The 19599-nt window shown below is 27.8% G+C and overlaps 1 protein-coding gene across 2 annotated transcripts in view; it reads left to right on the forward strand.

Annotated features, from left to right (window-relative positions):
• Nucleotides 1–19310, forward strand: part of LOC101236869 (FAS-associated factor 1) — a 142404-nt gene extending 123094 nt beyond the window's left edge. For both annotated transcript variants that reach the window (XM_065801144.1, XM_065801145.1), the window contains 7 exons: nt 231–367; nt 1206–1294; nt 1379–1459; nt 2599–2664; nt 12580–12714; nt 18133–18210; nt 19074–19310. In XM_065801144.1, coding sequence (XP_065657216.1) covers nt 231–367; nt 1206–1294; nt 1379–1459; nt 2599–2664; nt 12580–12714; nt 18133–18210; nt 19074–19154 — 667 coding nt within the window. In that variant the 3' untranslated portion in view covers nt 19155–19310. The remainder of the gene's footprint in view (nt 1–230; nt 368–1205; nt 1295–1378; nt 1460–2598; nt 2665–12579; nt 12715–18132; nt 18211–19073) is intronic.
• Nucleotides 19311–19599: the final 289 nt, after the last annotated feature.

Consider the following 19599-nt stretch of genomic DNA (forward strand, 5'->3'; position numbering starts at 1 on the left):
CATAATTTTATAAGATAGAGACAGTATAGCATGATGATTTGTTACCAAGGCGAGAGGTCCAAAACTGTTAAAAATTGTGTAGTGCACTTTATGGACGACCCCTTTACAAATATATATATGTAAATATATGTATATATACATAAAATGGCTATGTATATAATAGTAATAATAAAATTTATTTGTATTTGTATATATTACTGCATATCTAGGTCATGTGTTATTTTTTTCAGGTTTGTAAATATGATGGTGCAGCATTTTGGTGGTATGTCTGTTTCTACAGTGACTAATTATGAAGAAAGTGACTACCCATTACTTGTAGTTGTCTCAAAGTCAAAATCAGCTGCAGAAATATGTTTGGCATTACAAGGTAAACTTGTTAGATGATATTGTTATTAGTAATGTTCTTAAATTGTATCTAATAATATTGAAACTGTGATGTAAGATACTACTTTTGTATATATATTACAAATTATTTGACTACTTCACCTAAAAAATCTAGGGTAATTAGATTTAATAATTTTTTAATATAAGTTACCTTAGTTAAATAAGTATTGAAATACTTTTCTTTTACATAAATTTATGCCTGCCAAAACATAAACTCATGTATACTCACTGCACCTATCCCTATTTAAGTCAGTCGATTTATGTACACTCCACTGTGACTACTATAAAACAGTTGATATATGCACTTCTATGAAATTTTGAAAGAAAAAAAAGGATAAACAACAGTAATAGTTAAAAAACATAAAACTACTTCGAAATAAAACTTTAAAACAAAAATTAAAATTTAATGACATCCACAACACTGCACTACTGATTTACTTTTACAAAAAATTAAAAATATTTAAACATTAAAAGCATCCAAATAATGTTTATATTATGCATATTATTTGAAGGCGCGTACAAATAATGAATTTCTTTTTTTAGACATTCTGAGACTTTTTTGACACAGGAGAAATTCTTAGTTACACAAAATGCATTTATATTTCCGGATGTTTCTTAAAAATATTTTCCGGATTTTTTCCAGATATTTTTATGAAAAAATATTGCAGATTTTTAAAATATTACCTGGATAATTTCTGAATTTTTATCTTACTTTGAGTTATAATTTTATGAATGATTAGACTTTTTCATATAAGTTTATTATTTAATTTTTAGTTCTTTCTGAAGAATTAAACACTATTTCAAAAAAATAATTTATTTAGCTAACACTTCGTTGGATGAAGTCATGTCTGTTGTTATATCTGCTTATGAAACAGCAAAACAATCACAAGATATTGAGCTTAAGTTAGAGGTACTATTTTTGTAAGTCAATGTGTGTTAGTCTTTCTTACATTTCAATGGAGAAGAATATTTAGTTTATTATAATATATATTAGAATGATCGTTTTGCTAGAGATGCAGAAAAACAAGAACAAGATGCAGCTTTTTATGCTTCTTTGTCTGCTGATAAAGCAAAAGTAATTAATTTTTGTGTAAAAAAAATTTTTCTCTTAACAAAATTTTAATATATTTAGCACTGTGTTTCATCAATAAAGACTCATCAGAAATATTGATCATTTCTGATCTTATTTGATGCTCATCGTTTCTGATGAGTCTTTATTGATGATACACAGTGTTAAATAAAAAAAATTTTGTTAAGTGATTTTCTACTAATTTGTATATATATATATATTGATCAGTACTTGCTTACTCTTTTATGCTTATCCTTATTGCTTACAGTTTTTTAAGGAAAGGAGAAAAAAAACAAAAAATAATCAAAAAAATTATTGCTGTCCTAGCCCAGACCCTTAGTCGATGTAGTGGCACTCCTTTCTGCCAGCATACTATAAGATTGTCAATATATATATATTTATATATATATATATATATATATATATATATATATATATATATATATATATATATATATAAATAAATATATATATATATATCTATGTATATATTTTCCTTTCCGCCAGTATGCTATAAGATTGTTAATATATATTTATATATATATATATTATATATATATATATTAAAAATATATATATATTATATAGAAATATATATATATATATATTACAAGATTATGTATATGTATATAAATATATATATATATATATATATATATATATATATATATATATATATATATATATATATATATTACAAGAATATATATATGTATATATATATATATATATATATATTACATATATATATATATATATATATATATATATATATATATATATATATATATATTACATATATATATTATATATATATATATATATATATATATATTACATATATATATTATATATATATATATATATTACATATATATATTACATATATGTATATATATATATATATATATATATATATATATATATATATATATATTACAAGAATATATATATGTATATATATATATATATATATATATATATATATATATTACATATATATATATATATATATATATTACATATATATATTATATATATATATATATATTACATATATATATATTATATATATATATATATTACATATATATATTACATATATGTATATATATATATATATATATATATATTTATATTTTTAGGCTGCTGCAGAGCAAGCTCGATTAGTTTTGGAGAGACAAAAAGATCAGGAAGCTCAATCACAAGAGGTTGTAAATTATATAAATAGTATAATAAGATATCTTGAACACTCAAGTTTAAAAGTTCAAAACCTTGGCTTATTTGTTGTATTTTTGAACTCTACATAATTTTCTAAAAAATGTTGTCTCAGTTGAAACTAGTGTAACATTAATTTTCGGTATTTATTTTGACATTTTGATCATAAAATGATTCATATTATCATCTAATTGTAAACATTTGAGTAATTATTATTATAATAAGTAGTTATTTTTTCTATTTTTTCATGTTTTTTCTATACAGAAAGGACATTTTGTAAAGTATCGTAACAGTTGTTAAATAATTATGCACTGTGAAATAATTATGCACTGTGAAATAGATCAAAGCGTTTTGTCTTATTATGAAATTTGAAGGAAAATATTTTACATTTTGGTTGTAAAAAATTAGGTCAAAACACAGAGCTGAGTGTATAAAAGCAGAAACTCAAAAAATTGAGTGTAGAAAAGAAAGCTGTTATTGGAGTATCACATGAGGAAATTCAATGCAGAAAAATGCAGTCTGGCTGTAATCAGAGTTAGCATTGTTCTGAGAGGCCAAGAACAGTTTTGAATCATTTGGAAAACCTCATCTTATTTCAAAAAGTAATTTAATCAAAGTAAGAGAAATCTCCTTTTTTTCAAACTTTGTGAAGAACTTAATTTTATTCAGGAAACCCCAGTATCTATTTAAGGTCAACTTTGAAAATGTGTTGCCAAAAATATTGTGGGTTGCAGATTTATTTTTTTAACAGGATAACAATCCTAAACAGAAATAATTTATCAGATTTAAATAATCTGCCTGATTTAAATCAAACTGTTGTGGAAAGAGTTGTAAAATTGTGAGGAAAACATAACTAACCAATTAAAAACACCTTTGGGCTTTCATATAAACTTTTTTCTGTTATAAAAGTATAATTAAAAAAAATAATTTTCTTGAAAAAATAATTATTTTGTTATAAAAAAATCCCAATAAATAAAAGTGTTTAAATAAAAGTGTGATTAATCTTTTCTTCAAGCTCTGTACAAAAAGCCATTAGTTTGTAGGTTCAAATGGCACCTTAATTTTGTTAAACAGTCCAACCACATCAAAGCAAAAGCAAAGGCCATCCCTAAGAGTAAAGCCTAAAAAGGTTTTCTCATCTGTTGTTGTTGTTGTTTTTTTTTTAAATTACAAAGAAAATACTAATAATAATGGCCACAAAATCAACCACTATTATTGCTAAAGAGCAAGAAAATGGTGGACAGAAGTCTTGAAAAAATGTAAGTTATATGAGTTAGGAAAATATAGAGAACATTTTGGACCTTACTTAATAGAGAAAGGCATCATTAGAACAACTAGGCCAAAAATGACATTAGTCATATGTGATACATTACGGTACATTGATAATGGTATGCCATACATGGACAAATAAGAGATTTGTAAGGGTAGAAAATAAGATAATGGGACTAAGGAAATGATGAGTATGATAAAGCGAGGCAATCTTAGCAGAAGCTGATTTTGAAATAGATTATAATATAATTTCCACGAGAGAATATAATATATTTGCAATAGATTATAATATATTTTCCATGAAAGTTAGTAGTGATTGGTAATCAGAAAAGACATAAAGTGCTCAAAAAAAAGACGTAAAGATGTGAAAGTGTTGTGATTCATCAATATAGAAATATCAACAATTTTGTGATGGTTGTTTGCAGTAAATAACTCAGTTTTGTTAGATTTAAAATTCAAAAGCCACTATGAGCTTGTAGCAATCACAGAAAATTATATTCAAGATGGCTGTTCTAAATAATAAAAAAGTGATAATTTTTTGTCAAGACTTATATATTTGCATATATATAGTGTCTTAGCAAAATAAAGCTATTCTAAATGTGAAAATAAAGATTCTCAGGAAGATCATTTTTATTGATGAGAAACAATCAAAAGATCAAGTATAGAACCTTGTGGAATCCCAGAAGTTACTAGAAATGAAAAATTTAATGCAGTTAGAAAGGAGTGACCGTAGTAATCTCAAAATCTTTCCCAGATACACCATATGAAGCTAGCCTATATAGAAGACTAGCATGCCAGGCATTATTGTAAGCCTTTGATATTTATATTATATCGAGGAGGACCAAGGAGATAAAAATTGTATTGATTGTCAGAGAGGAAATTGTTGAAAAATAAAAAAAGTTTATTAAATAAAGACTCAAAACCCTTGGTAATAATAGAGAGAAGGATGGTATAACTGGGTAATAGTTAGAGAGGTCAGAGTTTTTACAGATTAGGACCACAGATGCCATTTTTCAGCAGGCAGGATAACAAGATTCCAGCAGGCAGGGTAACAAGATTCAGTTAATAGTCTAGAAATAAAGTTCTGTAGAACACTTTTAAAAAATAGGAATGCTGTCTGGACCACAAGCATTAAATGAGTTTAAGAGGCAAATGGCTTTAGCAATGAAAGCTAGAGTGATTTTAATGTCAAACGATTGCTTAACCTGTTTCTTGGAAATAACAGAAAGTGTGTGGCCATTAGTTTCAAGTAATGAATTAGAATCAATAATTAAAAGTTATTTGCATATAGATGTCTTTTTTATTTTAATGTTATTTACCTTCTCAAGGCCAAGAGGGCCACTATAGTCAAGGAGGCTACTTTATTGTGGTTTCAACCCTCTCTCAACTCTTTAGATTTGAAACACAAATTTTGACAAAGAAGGCTGTTTTGTGGAGAAACAAGTCTTATCCTAGGAAGAGGTAATAAGATTAGATCCGCCTATGAGAGGTGGTGCACAAGAAAGTTAAAACCATAGAGCAGAATGAGGCTTGTCTTAAAATTAATGAGGAGGAATAAGAGCTTCTATATTATCATGTCATCAACACTAAGATCCATAAAAATAGCCAAGTTAAAATTAATCTCACAAAGAGAAAGTAAGTCTTGATAAAAAGTTACTTTGACAACCATAAATATTCATAAAAGATTGAAACAGTTAGGTGGTGGTGGTGGTTTCTTATTTTTGATATTTCTAGGTACTTAAATCATGTTTTAAGTTATTAGAGAAATTGACTTGATCAACGATAGTGTGTGGCACCATAAGCAATACAGTTACAGCAATCCTGCTAATTAACCCAAAGTTGTAACAATAGGCTTCTTATGTGCTCTTTGTTAGAACTTTGGGTAACAAAGTTAATTCGATAAGTCATAAGCACAATTTTCAAAAAGGTGAAGTAATAATCTTAGATATAAGGTTAATACTTCAAAAAGTTGAAGTATTTACCTTATATCTTATATTGTTAAGTTGAAGTATTAATGCTGCTGCCAGTACTAGTTTGTGCGTGTTTGCACAGAACTCACGGCAGCCATTACACCTGAGTTAATGACAAGGTAGAGTCACAGCACTTTTTATATAAGAAAACATGAACGAAAGTGTATGCAACTATCTAACTTATGTAAACTTCAAAATACGTAATGTTAAAACATATATCATGTTTTACAATTTTACTTTTACTTTAAAACAGCATTGCAGCAACATTTAATCCTTAATTTTAATTTATAGCATTTATTTGCCGTTTTATAAACTCTTTGGTTTATTAAATAGTGTTAAAGCATTCATAGAACAATATGCTTTAGTGGCTGGAGTAGTTAGCTTGCAGCATTTTGAAGTGAAATCTCGTGGTTCAAATCCTTGTGTTTTCATTTTTTTTTTTTGATTTTTCAAAATACAAAAAAAAAAAAAACTTTTTTACTTTTATTTAAAAGTTGCATTGAGGCAAAATCTCCTTAATTTCGATTTATAGCATTTATTTGCAGTTTTAAAAAGTTATTTCATATTTTGTTTATTAAATAGTGTTAAAAATTGGTATATTAGTGTGCCTTAGTGACCGAAATGGTTAGCTCACTGCATCTCCAAAGTAAAACGCCAGGGTTCAAATCCTGTTGCTTCCACAATAATTTTTTTTTTTAATTTTTACCAATTCTCTAAATTACAAAATAAAACATTTTGAAAATTCTATTGATATTACATACATAACATATATAAAGATATTATATAGTATAACAAACAAAAGGGAGAGTTTTTAAAAAAGCCTAAAATTTCAATAAACATCAAAACATTTTTTGCATGTGTTGCGATAGAGATACTTAATGTGCTAAGGTAATTAGTTATACTTATAGTTATAAGGTAATTAGTTATACTTATAGTTATAAGGTAATTAGTTATACTTATAGTTATAAGGTAATTAGTTATACTTATAGTTATAAGGTAGCTAGTTATACTTATAGTTATAAGGTAATTAGTTATACTTATAGTTATAAGGTAATTAGTTATACTTATAGTTATAAGGTAATTAGTTATACTTATAGTTATAAGGTAATTAGTTATACTTATAGTTATAAGGTAGCTAGTTATACTTATAGTTATAAGGTAATTAGTTATACTTATAGTTATAAGGTAATTAGTTATACTTATAGTTATAAGGTAATTAGAGATACTTATAGTTATAAGGTAATTAGAGATACTTAAGTTATTAATGTGCTAAGGTAATTAGTCAAGTCTGTACATTTAACACACATTAAAGAGACAACCTTTTTTCTTATAGAAAGAATGGTTGTACACTAAAACATTTTCTTCAAAATTATTTAATGGGTCCTGCTGCGGATGTTCTGAAAAAAAGTTTAATAACAACTTATAGAAACTAAATAAAGAAAAATATTACTAATTTTTAAAATTATTAACTTCTATAAAGTTTGCAATTTTACAATAAAAAACTATTAAACATTAATCACTAACTCAAAACAAAAATTTGACAGAATTTTATTTTCTAGCATTTACCAAAAATTATTGAAATAAAGCAACTATATAAAGATTAAATATAGAAATAATCAGTTTGGAATAGACTTACAATGATTCGTATTAGACAGGTCAGGGTAAGTTCATTATTCCACATATTTTTAAGTATAATTCCAAATGTTTTTAAAACTTTTTGTACCGATTGTAATTAATCAATACATTTCAAGTGTTCTTAATATTATTTGGAATACCTGCATTGGGTACTAATATTTGAACCACTTATAAGAAGCAATTTGCGCAACAACAACTGAAGCATATAAAATATAAAAAAATAATTTACAACATTAACATAAGCATAAGTTAATTATGTTATGACTTGGCAACTCATTCTATTATCTCCTAATGAGGGTACAGCTCTAAAACTCAGTTTTATGGTTCTGAGGGCGACTGCTAGTTAGATTTCTCGAATTCTGTGGTAGCTCTCAGAGAGGCTGATTCTATCAACGACTGAAAAATATCAGAGTACTAACAGTCCCATGTTGCCCATGGATGGTGTCCCTGTTCATACTTTTAGTGTGCATTGTCAAGGCCACATTTAGAGGTCTTTGTTTTGTTATGGCTTAGGGTTTATTAATAGTAATAAAGCAATTGCTTGGATTACTAAACAGTGTCCTGAGTACTGTCTATGCTTTTAATCAAGTTCTTTAACAAATTTAAAAATGAATAAAGTACCAAAAACTATAAAACACAAAAAACCATTGTCATCACCAAGTTCTCTAAACCTATCATTCATTAATATTCGTGGTCTTTGAAGTAACTTTTCTTCTGTTGAGTCTTATCTCTTGCAAAGTACACCAGACCTACTTGCTCTTTGTGAGACTAATTTGAGTTTAGCTGTCTCATCTTGTGATCCTAGTATTGAGGGTTATCTTCATTTAATTTGTAAAGGCTCCAATTGTCACATGCTTGGCATGGACATTTACATTCGTAAGAATTCACCCATATATTGGGAAACTAGGTTTGAATGCACAAACTATTTATTTATGTGCTTTCGTTTAACACCACCTCACTCAATTGCCTTTTTCTTTGTTCTATACTGCTCTCCTTCATCTCAAGACTGCACTCTTTTTAATGTTATTTCTGATCAAATTGACCAAGCCCTCTCTATCCATCAGCCATTATTGTTGTTGTTGGTAACTTTAATGCTCCTCACACTGAATGGCTTGGCTCTAGTGTCAGTGACTCTGCAGGCGTTAAAGCCCACAACTTTTGTCTTTCTCAATCTCTAACTCAAATAGTTAATTTTCCAACTGGCTTTCCAGACAACCCGAATCATTTACCTTCTCTACTCGACTTATGTCTTGTTTCTGACTCTAGTCGGTGCTCAGTTTCTCCACATTCACCCTTAGGTGCTTCTGATCATGGTTTAATCTCTCTAAAACTATTATCTCATTCTTCTTCATCATCTGAATCCCCCTGTCATCGTACCTCTTACAACTACATTAAAGCTGACTGGGACTCTTTCCGTTATTTTCTTCGTGATAGCCTTTGGGTAGAAATCTTTCCTCTTCCTGCTGACAAATGTGCTTCCTACATAACTTCGTGGATTCAGGCTGGCATCGAATCTTTATTCCCTCTCAACAATTCCAGGTCAAGCCTCACTCTTCTCCATGGTTTTCCTCTCATTGTGCTGCTGCAATTTCCAATCGAAACAATGAATTGAAACAACCGTTACTTCCATATCCATCAGCAAAACAATTCTCCAGGAAACAGATGTCTGTTTACTATTGCAAGAAAACCATTGTAAAAAGATTTTGTCTAACGCCAAACCTCTCTATTCTCAGGTCATGTATTTCATCACAAAAATTAGGCTCTTGGACTTCTGGAGAATCTTTAATACTATCAATAATAAGGGCAAATCTGTAATTCCACCTCTCTTGTATGATTCAGACTTTGTCACCTCTCCTAAAGACAAAGCTGAATTGTTTGCTAAGAACTTTTCATCACTGTCATTTCTTGATTCCACTAGTTGCATTCTACCTGATATAGTCGTCAAACAGGTTGATCCATTGCTTGACATTCATATCACTCCAGCTTCTGTATCTAAAGTGATTTCTTCTACAGCTTGTGGTCCGGACAGCATACCTGTTATAGTCTTGCAGAAGTGTTCTCCGGAGCTGTCATCTATACTTTTAAAACTATTTAACAAGTGCTTATCAGAGTCTTGTTTTCCAGCCTACAGGAAAGTGGCATCTGTTATCCCTTTTTTCAAAAATTCTGGAGACTGGTCTGATTCATCTAACTACCGTCCCATTAGTCTTCTTCCTATCATAAGCAAGTTTTTTGAATCTTTAATTAAAAAACACTTAATCTCTCATCTTGAATCTAATAACTTACTTTCTAATCATCAATATGGATTTCGATCTTCTCGTTCTACAGCTGATTTGCTAACAGTAAATCTTCATATTCTGTAACTTCAGGGTTTCCTCAAGGTTCAATCCTTGGCCCTATACTCTTTTTAATTTATATTAACGATCTTCCAGATATTCTCACTTCTAAGGTGGCATTGTTCGCTGATGATACTACCATTTATTCTTGTCATGATAAGAAGCCAACACTCTCTGATTAAGCAATCAGAGAGTGTTGGCTTAGAGAGGTTGCTTAGATGAGGGCATTTGAGCTTGAAAAGGATCTCACTTCTGCTACAGTATGGGGCTAACAGTGGCTGGTGAACTTTAATTTAGATTTAAAAAATTTTAGCCAATCAAGATCGCAATAATTTAGATCTTCCTATATTTATGAACAATAATGTACTCAATGAGTTATCTACTCTTCATTTTCTAGGATTAACTCTTACTACCGATCTTTCTCAGAAATCCTATATCAAATCCGTTGCAAAACCAGCATCCGCTAAGGTTGCATCTCTTTAATGAGCTCGATACTTACTCCGGATTCTATTGTCTATCTCAAATCCGGTCTTGTATGCAATACTGTTGCCATATCTGGGGCTGATCTTCTAATGATGCCCTTTTTCTTTTAGACAAGGTGCAAAAACGCATTGTAAACATAGTTGGACCTGCTCTTGCAGCCGACCTCCGACCATTATCACATCATCATAATGTAGCTTCTCTTTCTCTTTTCTACAAGTACTATAATGGGCACTGCTCTAAAGAGCTAGCGTCTCTTGTGCCATCTACTTAAATTCATTCTTGTGTTACTCATCATTCAATTAAGTCTCATCCTTTTTCTGTGACTGTTCCTAAATGCTCCAAAAAGTCTTATTCTTCTTGTTTTTTTCATTTTTACGTTTTTGTCTTTTTGTCTTACTTCCATCATCTCATCATCATCTTTCATCATCTTGTTGAATTCTCAGTAAAGATTTTAATTAACTGATATAGAAATGCTATCTTGCCACCTTATATCATTTAATTTTCTTCTTCCAATAATTCTCTGACAGATATGCTTCATTTTATTGTTCGTACAACTTCCAGTGTTTACAGTAGTGATGTCATGTATATTCATTTTTATTGACTGTCATAAACTGTGTTTGGCTAAAAGGTCTACTGATTGTGCTATTGTTTGTGTTTCAGATTTAAATAAAATCAAAACAGAAACAAGTTTCCTTTGTCTCGTTTTTAATACCATAACCTAATTTTTAATTCAATTTTTTAATTTCTCTATCTCTCTCTATCCTTCAAGCTTCTGTGCTTCTTTACATACAGCTTTATAATCTTCGTACTGAGGTGCAGTTTTAATATGTGGAAAGTCTTATTGGAGAATTCTACAAAGATCAGAAGTGCTCTTTGAAACTTGTTGGAATTGATACATTTTAATTATATTTGGCTCTATGCCTGTAAATCACAGAGATATTATTCTATGCGTACATACTCTTATTTCTCTATACAACTTTTGCCAACTTTATGAATTTACTTTTTTTATTCATAAATAGTAAAAGTGAAAAGAACCATGACCTTTATTAAGTTCTCTAAAATACAAAACCATATTTTAAAAGAAATAAGTCAAATATGAAAGTTTTCTGTACATTTCCATGAATGTTGAAATAATCTAGGAAGTAAAAGATTGTTTTTAAAATAGAATTTAAAATACTAAGTCAAATATTTGAATTATGAATTGTATTTAAAAGATTATCATGAAATGTACTTAAAAATGAAATTTATGATTTAAAATTTGATTTTTTATTATTTAAATATTATTTTTTTATTCAATTTTTTATAAAAGCCTTTTAAAGCCTTTAACTTTTCACTTGTTTAATTTATTTAGTTTGTTTTTTTTTAACCATATTAAAAAAATTTACAAAACTCATCATAAATTTATAGAAATTGGTTAGGTGTTACTCATATAGTTACAAACAAGTCAATGGAGTGACACCTAAAAATATACAAAGCACAAACAAACATACAGACAAACATAAAAAATAAGAAAACAACTAGTTAACCAACAATAAAAAATAAAAAATTAAGGAAACAGAAAAAAAGAAACAAACCAAGTAAATTTAAAAAAAGAAAGTATAAAAAAAATACCACTACAAAAAAAAAGTACGTAGTTTTCTACGTACTTTTTTCTTGGCTCAATGTATAATTTCAGTCAATAATAATTGTAAATTAGTAATGATCAAATATGTAATAAAGATATTGTGATCTGTAATAATTGTAATAAACAAGAAACAATATTTTAAAAAGAATTTTTAAAGTAGGTGTTTAAAATTTTATGTTATCAAAAATTGTTTTACTTGTAATACTGGTAATATTACAGCAATAGTTCTAATACTAACAATACAACAACTGGTTGTAGTATTAATAATAAAATGACTTGTAAAAACAGTTACAAACAATTGTAATACTGACAATTTCATTTCTAATTTTTTAATTTATATGTTCAATTTCTTTTGAAGAAAATCTTTCACTTATTTTTAATAAGTAAAAGATTTTTGGCTTGTATTCATTTAAACCTTTGAAATTGACAAAATTGGTTGCAGACACTATTTGTGTTTTGTAAGTCAATAAAAACCATAAGCAATGTACATAGTTGAAGGCCATGATTGTATCTGCAACCATGGTTGTAGAACCCATAAACAATTTTAATGGTTGGAGATAAAATTAAAAAGTTCACTTTATTATTATTTAGAAAGAACGTAAAAAGTGCTTAGAAAAGCTTCCAACAGAACCAGGAGAAAATGAACCAAACATAACAAGTATATTATTTCGCTTTCCTGGTGGAGAACGAGAATCCAGAAGGTTTCGTGCAAATGAAACTATGCAGGTTAAAATTAAAGGAAAAATTCTTTATTTTTGTAAATAAAGAATTAATTTTCAAATTAATAAAAATTCTTTTATTAATTTGATTAAAAATAAATTTTACTTTAGTTTGAGTTACCTTACTAATTTAAGTAACTTGAAGAACTTAGTTTAGTAACTTTAGTAAAGTTAATAAATATAGTTAATGTAGTTGTGGTAGTAGTAGTAGTAGTAGTAGTAGTAGTAGTAGTAGTAGTAGTAGTAGTAGTAGTAGTAGTAGTAGTAGTAGTGATATCCCCCTGCTACCTTTCAATGCTCCCTTGCGTTACGTTTTGAACCCTCGTGTTACATTTTGCCCCTCATGTTACCTTATCTTTTGAACTGTCCCTCATGTTACAATAACTCCGTAACATGAGGGACAATGCTCCCTCATGTTACAGAACTTGCGTAGCATGAGGGATCATTGTACCCTTATGTTACTTTTGTTAGTGTAGCATTGGGAGCATTTAAAAAATACTCTCTATTTGACTAATTAGGCAAATTCAGTAGCAGTTTGATAACTATATACTTCATTATTGGATGCCGTTTTTGTCATTATTGTACCAATATACCGCTTTTTTTATATTCATTTTTTATTTTGCCGTTTTTCAAGAATTACAAAGAAGATATTACAGTAATAGGAAATCCTGGCCGGAACAAGAAGAAGACAAACTTGACTTATCACCGACCCCCATTGCATAAAAGTTTACATAACTAATAAGTGATACATAAAACAGTATAAGTACATAAAAAACTTCAGCAAAAAAATATATTTTTGCTCACAATGTTCTAGCGGAATAATTAAAAAATTAAGACCAAAGTGAGATAATCATGCAAGTTATAAATCACAAAAGTTGCGTTAAGTTTTATTAAAAATAATGCAGTATAAATAAGTATTTATTTCTGATTACAAAATCATAAAGCAAAAAAGAAAACAATTAGTAATAAAAGCTAAAGAAAATTTAATAATTTCAAAGAATCTGCGCAATCTCTATTGTTTAAAACCAAGATCGCGCAGATTCTATTGCTTCTGTACTCGTTTCACTTCATCTTTAGGTATCTCAAATCTGAATGTCCATTGTCACCACACTTGAAAAACTATTTGGAGATTACGATTTGCAATGTTATTGCACCACAATGCTAAGTATTGTTTATGCTCTTTTCTTGCGTATAAAAAACTCTTTGTAATGTAGTGCAACCCTCTGCAGTAACATACTAAATATATTTTTGTCTTTTTTGATAAATTAGCAAGATAGGCCAATCATTTCAAATCAGCCAAAAGTGCACCAGCATTTTCTTATAATTCATAAGTCATATCATTTTAATTTCGTAAAAAGCTTCTTGCACTAAAAGCATCTACAAAGAAAGCTGCCTGACTTTATTTGGATCTTGCTTGACTTTTGACTTTTTTTGTAAGTTTTTATTTGTATAAAGCACTTGCCTGACTTTATTTGCATCAACAGTTTATACGTTCTAAACCAAATAAGCAGTTTTTTGAGGAAGAATCGAAGTAGCATTTCAGCTATCATTTTTGTTCTTTGCATCCACTCATCAGCATCTGAAGTTCTATCATATTTTTCATGCATTTCAATTAATTTTATACTTGATACAATACCGGTTAGCTTGCAGTTTTCTTGCATAAACACAACTAAAATTAAGAAGTTTTTTTTTTCTTACCCCAATGAGAACCTGTTTTTTACAAATTCTACTAGAATTTATTTAATATTAATTTATAAACATCAAAAAACAACTACTGAAATAAATATTAAAACTCGCGTAACATGTTATAATTAACTCTCGCTGAGTTTATAAAAAATATTTTATAAACTTTTTTATAAGAATCTTTTACAATATTGTCATGAAAGATCCTATATATAGATTTCTTTTCGCTACCTCAATTTTAAACAAAAAAATATTTTTTTCAAAAAGTTATAGAGTTAAAATAATAGCTTCAGCTTGCTATAAATAAAGTTATCATTTAAACTTTTAAATAAGCTGTTTAAATTTAATTTATAACCATGTTATTCACATAAAGTAGCGGAAAAAAGATCATAAAAACTATGATACGTTCATAATAAACATATTTTTTGACATGTCCCTTGTTTCTAATGTTTAATATAAGTTACGAAAATGAATATTGGAAAGTAAGACAAATTAAAAATATTTCCTCGTTGAGCAAAACAAAGAAATACATACGTTTTTAAGTATATCGTATAACTGAATATTTTAATTTTATGTAAATTCTTAACAGCGGATTATATTTTAAGAGAAGCTATTTTGATAAGATTTTTTGAAAAACTTGGAATATATGGTTAAGAGCCTCTTAAAATAGAAATTCTACTTTTCGATTTTTTATTGCCTTAAAAAACTGGGTATTTCACTGATTTGTCTTTAAGTACATTGAGTAGTCAAATTTCTTCTGCGCTTATCAGTGTTTTTTTTTTAAGTATCAATCTGTTGAAGAACTAAACTTTCATGAAAAAAATTTCTTTGCGTATACATTAAAGTTAACTTTTCCTATTTTCGTTAAAAACTAAAAAATATCGAGATTTATGTAAAAGTTTTTTAAATTCTTTAAAAGGTTACCTAACTTTTCAGATTTTATGCGTAAGAGTTACAGCTTACGCAAATCTTCCAAATCTTTGCACATTCGTTCTGACTAAAAACAACGCTCTTAAAAAGTGATCAGGTAATGCAGCAACTATTTTGATAAAATTAAGACAGATGTCTTCGAGCCGTTTTAAGACTTGACTAAAATATGGTACTCGTTGCAGTACATTTCTTTAAGATTGACAGTTTTAAGAATTAAAAGCTTAAGATATGACAAAACAAGACAAGATAAGTTTTTTATATGATATTAACAAGAAATTTTGTATGATGTTAGGCAGTTGATAGCCAAAATTACAGAGACATGTTGGCTATCCGGAATGATAATGGCTTTTGGAATTTTACTCTTAAGCAAATAATGTCTTAAAATTACAATTATATCTCAGGTATCACAATTCAGCCATTTTCCACCAAGGGAGACATAAACCCAATTTTACGTGCAATGATGTTTTAAAAATCGGCCAATGCCTATAATCTGAAAACATGGTGTGGCAGTACAAAGTTTTTGTAAAACTTAGTTTTAAAGCAAAAAGCATTTTTGCAAAACTTCTTGTAAAAATGCCACATCCCTAAATTTGCAGATTTAAGAATTTAAGATTTATAAGAATAACTTGCTGCCAAAAGTATTTTCTGATATTTTTACATTGGCGTTTTCACAAAAATACAATCTTCTGTCAAATAGCAACCATAACTATCAATTGAGCAGAGTAAAATCACAAGTGTCAAAATTCTCAATTATTAACCAAGGTCCGTCATTATGGAATCAATTAAAAAATAACAATATAAAAGATTTGAAAAGCACTTCCTCTTTTAAACGACAAATGAAATTGCATTTCCTAAACTTCTGATATATATGCGAGTATGTTTATATATGTGTGTGTAAGTATATTTGTATATGTGTTTGTGTATGTGTATGTGTACATATGAGGATATATATATGAGTTTTTATTCTTCACCTAGTATTTTTCAGAAAAAATATTTTATCGCAAATTTACTAAAGGCATGTGGGCTTTAAATGTTATTAAATGTTATTGTAAATTATGTTATTAAGTTTTATTCTTCACGTAGTATTTTTCAGAAAAAATATTTTATTGTAAATTTACTAAAGCCATGTGGGCTTTAAATGTTATTGTAAAGGGGCTCTATGAAATGATTGTGGTGACACCAGTCATCCGTATCTTCTTTGAGCCCCTGTCTGTTTTATATATATTCTTTGTGTAACGTAAAAGTTTCATTGAAATTTTATTATTTTATTTTTATATAAACAGCGAAAAAAAAAAAATAATAAAATAAAAAAAATAAGGATGTGAGATTACAAAGTTTTACAAAAAATGTCGTTTAAGAATTTAACGAAATATAAGAAATATGTGACATTGAATTCTACCGCAAATTTGTCATTCTAATTACGTAGGATTTGCATAAATCCTCCTAATTGAATCCACAATCATTATTTCACAGTATAAATAACACAACTGGCAGTTTTCTTTTGAACTTTATACTCACTTGTTAGCGAATTATTAGGAACCTTTGAATTTTTATGCCTCGCGTCTAAAATAGATTTTTTCACATCTACTTGCAACCCATTTTTTTTTGTTTATAATCCGCTTTTAATATTACCCATATATTGATTAAAAGAAGAGGGGAGGGGGGGAGAGGAATGGAGTATAAGATTATTATCAAAGCAATTATCAAAATCGTATTGGTGGTTCTTGAAATATTTAAAAAACCCATGGATCATTCAGACAGTCTTCATCACAGCATTTCTGGTCGATGCTATTAAATTGAATTTTTTGATTGCGATTCGGTTTTTTTTTCATTGAAGTTTTATTACTATTATCAGAGCAATTTTTGTTATATTTATTAATAGGCAAAATACTTTTTTTTAGTAAAAAGTAATAAATTTTGAAAAGTACATAAAATAATCCAAATAAATTATACTTTTAAATTTTACCCTAACTATGATCCCTAATGCTACCTAAATTTTTGTATTAATGCGTCATTATCGGGACGCGATTACTATTTTATTGTTAAACTAATGTTAAAAATAAACTTTTAAATGTAAAGGAACAATAATATAACAAAATTTTTTCTTACTACTCACGTATTACAAGAATAATTTTTTGTGTAGTCATATTGAATCAACGAAAAAAATTGACATATTTCTGTAGTCAAATTCATATATTTACCCTGAACATTTCTGAAACTAAATAATACTTATTTTACGGGACTAGTGGTGAAAGTTAGTAGTGAAAAATTTTATATTTGTGGTAAATTAGGAGGGAATCAGAAGTGTTTTAAATTGAAACTATTGCTTTTTAATCGGGTACAATTGGGAGTCGGGGAACAGTAAATGATCCCTAGTGTTACCTGTCTATAATGGCTTCAAAAAATGCGAGATAAATAACGTAGTTTTAACCATGATAAAACAGTTGCAATGAATTAAAATAACTAAACTACCCTTAGAATATGGAAAATTAAAAAAAAACCGCCAATATTGCATGTATTAAGTCACTTTGACTCGATTGTTTTGTAATTTTGATAAAGGTAACATGAGGGTAAAAAATATGCTGCTATCACGTTTATAGTAGTAGTAGTAGTAGTAGTAGTAGTAGTAGTAGTAGTAGTAGTAGTAGTAGTAGTAGTAGTAGTAGTAGTAGTAGTAGTAGTAGTAGTAGTAGTAGTAGTGGTAATGGTAGTGGTAGTGGTAGTGGTACTAGTAGTAGTGGTGTTGGTAGTGGTAACTTATACTAATATTTTTATTTGTAACATATACCTTAATTATGATTATTAAATTTAGGTTATGTATATGTATCTGTCATCAAAAGGTTTTAACAATAATAGTCATCGGTTTGTTACAAACTTTCCTAAGCGGATGGTAGGTTTAGAATTTTATAGTGGCTTTAAAGTATTTTAATTGTGGGTGATTTTTTCAGTTTTATGCAAAAAGTGCTACTGAAACTGAGCTGAACTGTTTAATCATAGTTTTAGGTTAAAATAGTTTAGCTTGATTTAAAATTAACTTCGGATAGGCTTTAAACAATTTATTTCTTTATAAATTTTGTAAGCTCTGTGTAATTAGCTTGACTTTCTAAAAATCACAAACAAACAAAAAAATTTATATTCGTATAATCTTTCCTGTTGAAAAGTTTTACATTGCGTGTTTAAATAATATTCATGCTTTGACATTTTTCATGAAAATTTTCCATTAGTCATGACAATATTTTGTCATTTGTGTGAAATATTATGGTTAAGAATCAGTTTTTTTTTTAATTTGGGTGTTTGTTTTTTTCAATTTACTTTAATTACTTAAGAGCAATGTTTGTTAAATCAGTTACTTTACTTGTATTTTACTCACCAAAATAGACTTCATGCCTCTATAGAAATAGATAACATACTTAGCTACTAACATAAGAGACTATAAAGAAAGTATACATAAGAAGGTACATATTTTTGGCGAAAAGTTTTTAGTACATAAATGGATCGGCTTTTTATATTTTCAACAGAAATTGGAGTTTTTTTGCAATATTTGATTTGCTTTTTATTTAAAAGTTATTTTCAAAATTTAATATTATTCTGCAAAATATATTTTGCAGTTAAAGTAATCAATTTTTGCTTATATATTTATATGTGAATTATAACATATTTTATTTGTTTTTTGATCCGTTAATTTGATCTTAAGTAATTTAATAATTTCAAATTTGTTCAATTTTATTGTTTACAATGCATTTTACGTTTTAGTTTACTAACGAATGCGTGAATCGAACGTTTGAAGAAATGAAACTTGTTCCTCGAGAGTCAATATTTGTTGAAGAAATCTAATTTTATTTTTCTATATCATTTATTATTTATAATATAATTTATTTGGAGTTACTTGTAAGTTCCAGAAGATACTTTTTAATAATGCATGGCTTTTCCTATTCTGTGCTTGTGTAAACTGGATTCATCTGTTTTTGAAGAACTTATTTCTAAACTAAATCGACTTTATTATTAACTAATGAAAGTGATTCCGACAAATCTAATCTAATCCCTATCAAATATTTTCACATAAATGTGGTCCGGTTTTCGAAAAAACTGTGAAAGCATTTTGTTATTTATTTTTTTCAAATCTAGTTTTTTCATAACTTCTTAATGATTTTTTAAATTTTTCTTTTAAAATAGTTTATTATTGAGTTCTAATCATACGAAAATTATTGTCGTTAGTTCAAATATTAAAATCTCTGACAGTTCCTGTTTTATCCAAGACGGTTCCTGGGCCTTTTCTGTT

Source organism: Hydra vulgaris, chromosome 07, assembly GCF_038396675.1.
Source record: "Hydra vulgaris chromosome 07, alternate assembly HydraT2T_AEP".
Taxonomy (NCBI): domain Eukaryota; kingdom Metazoa; phylum Cnidaria; class Hydrozoa; order Anthoathecata; family Hydridae; genus Hydra; species Hydra vulgaris.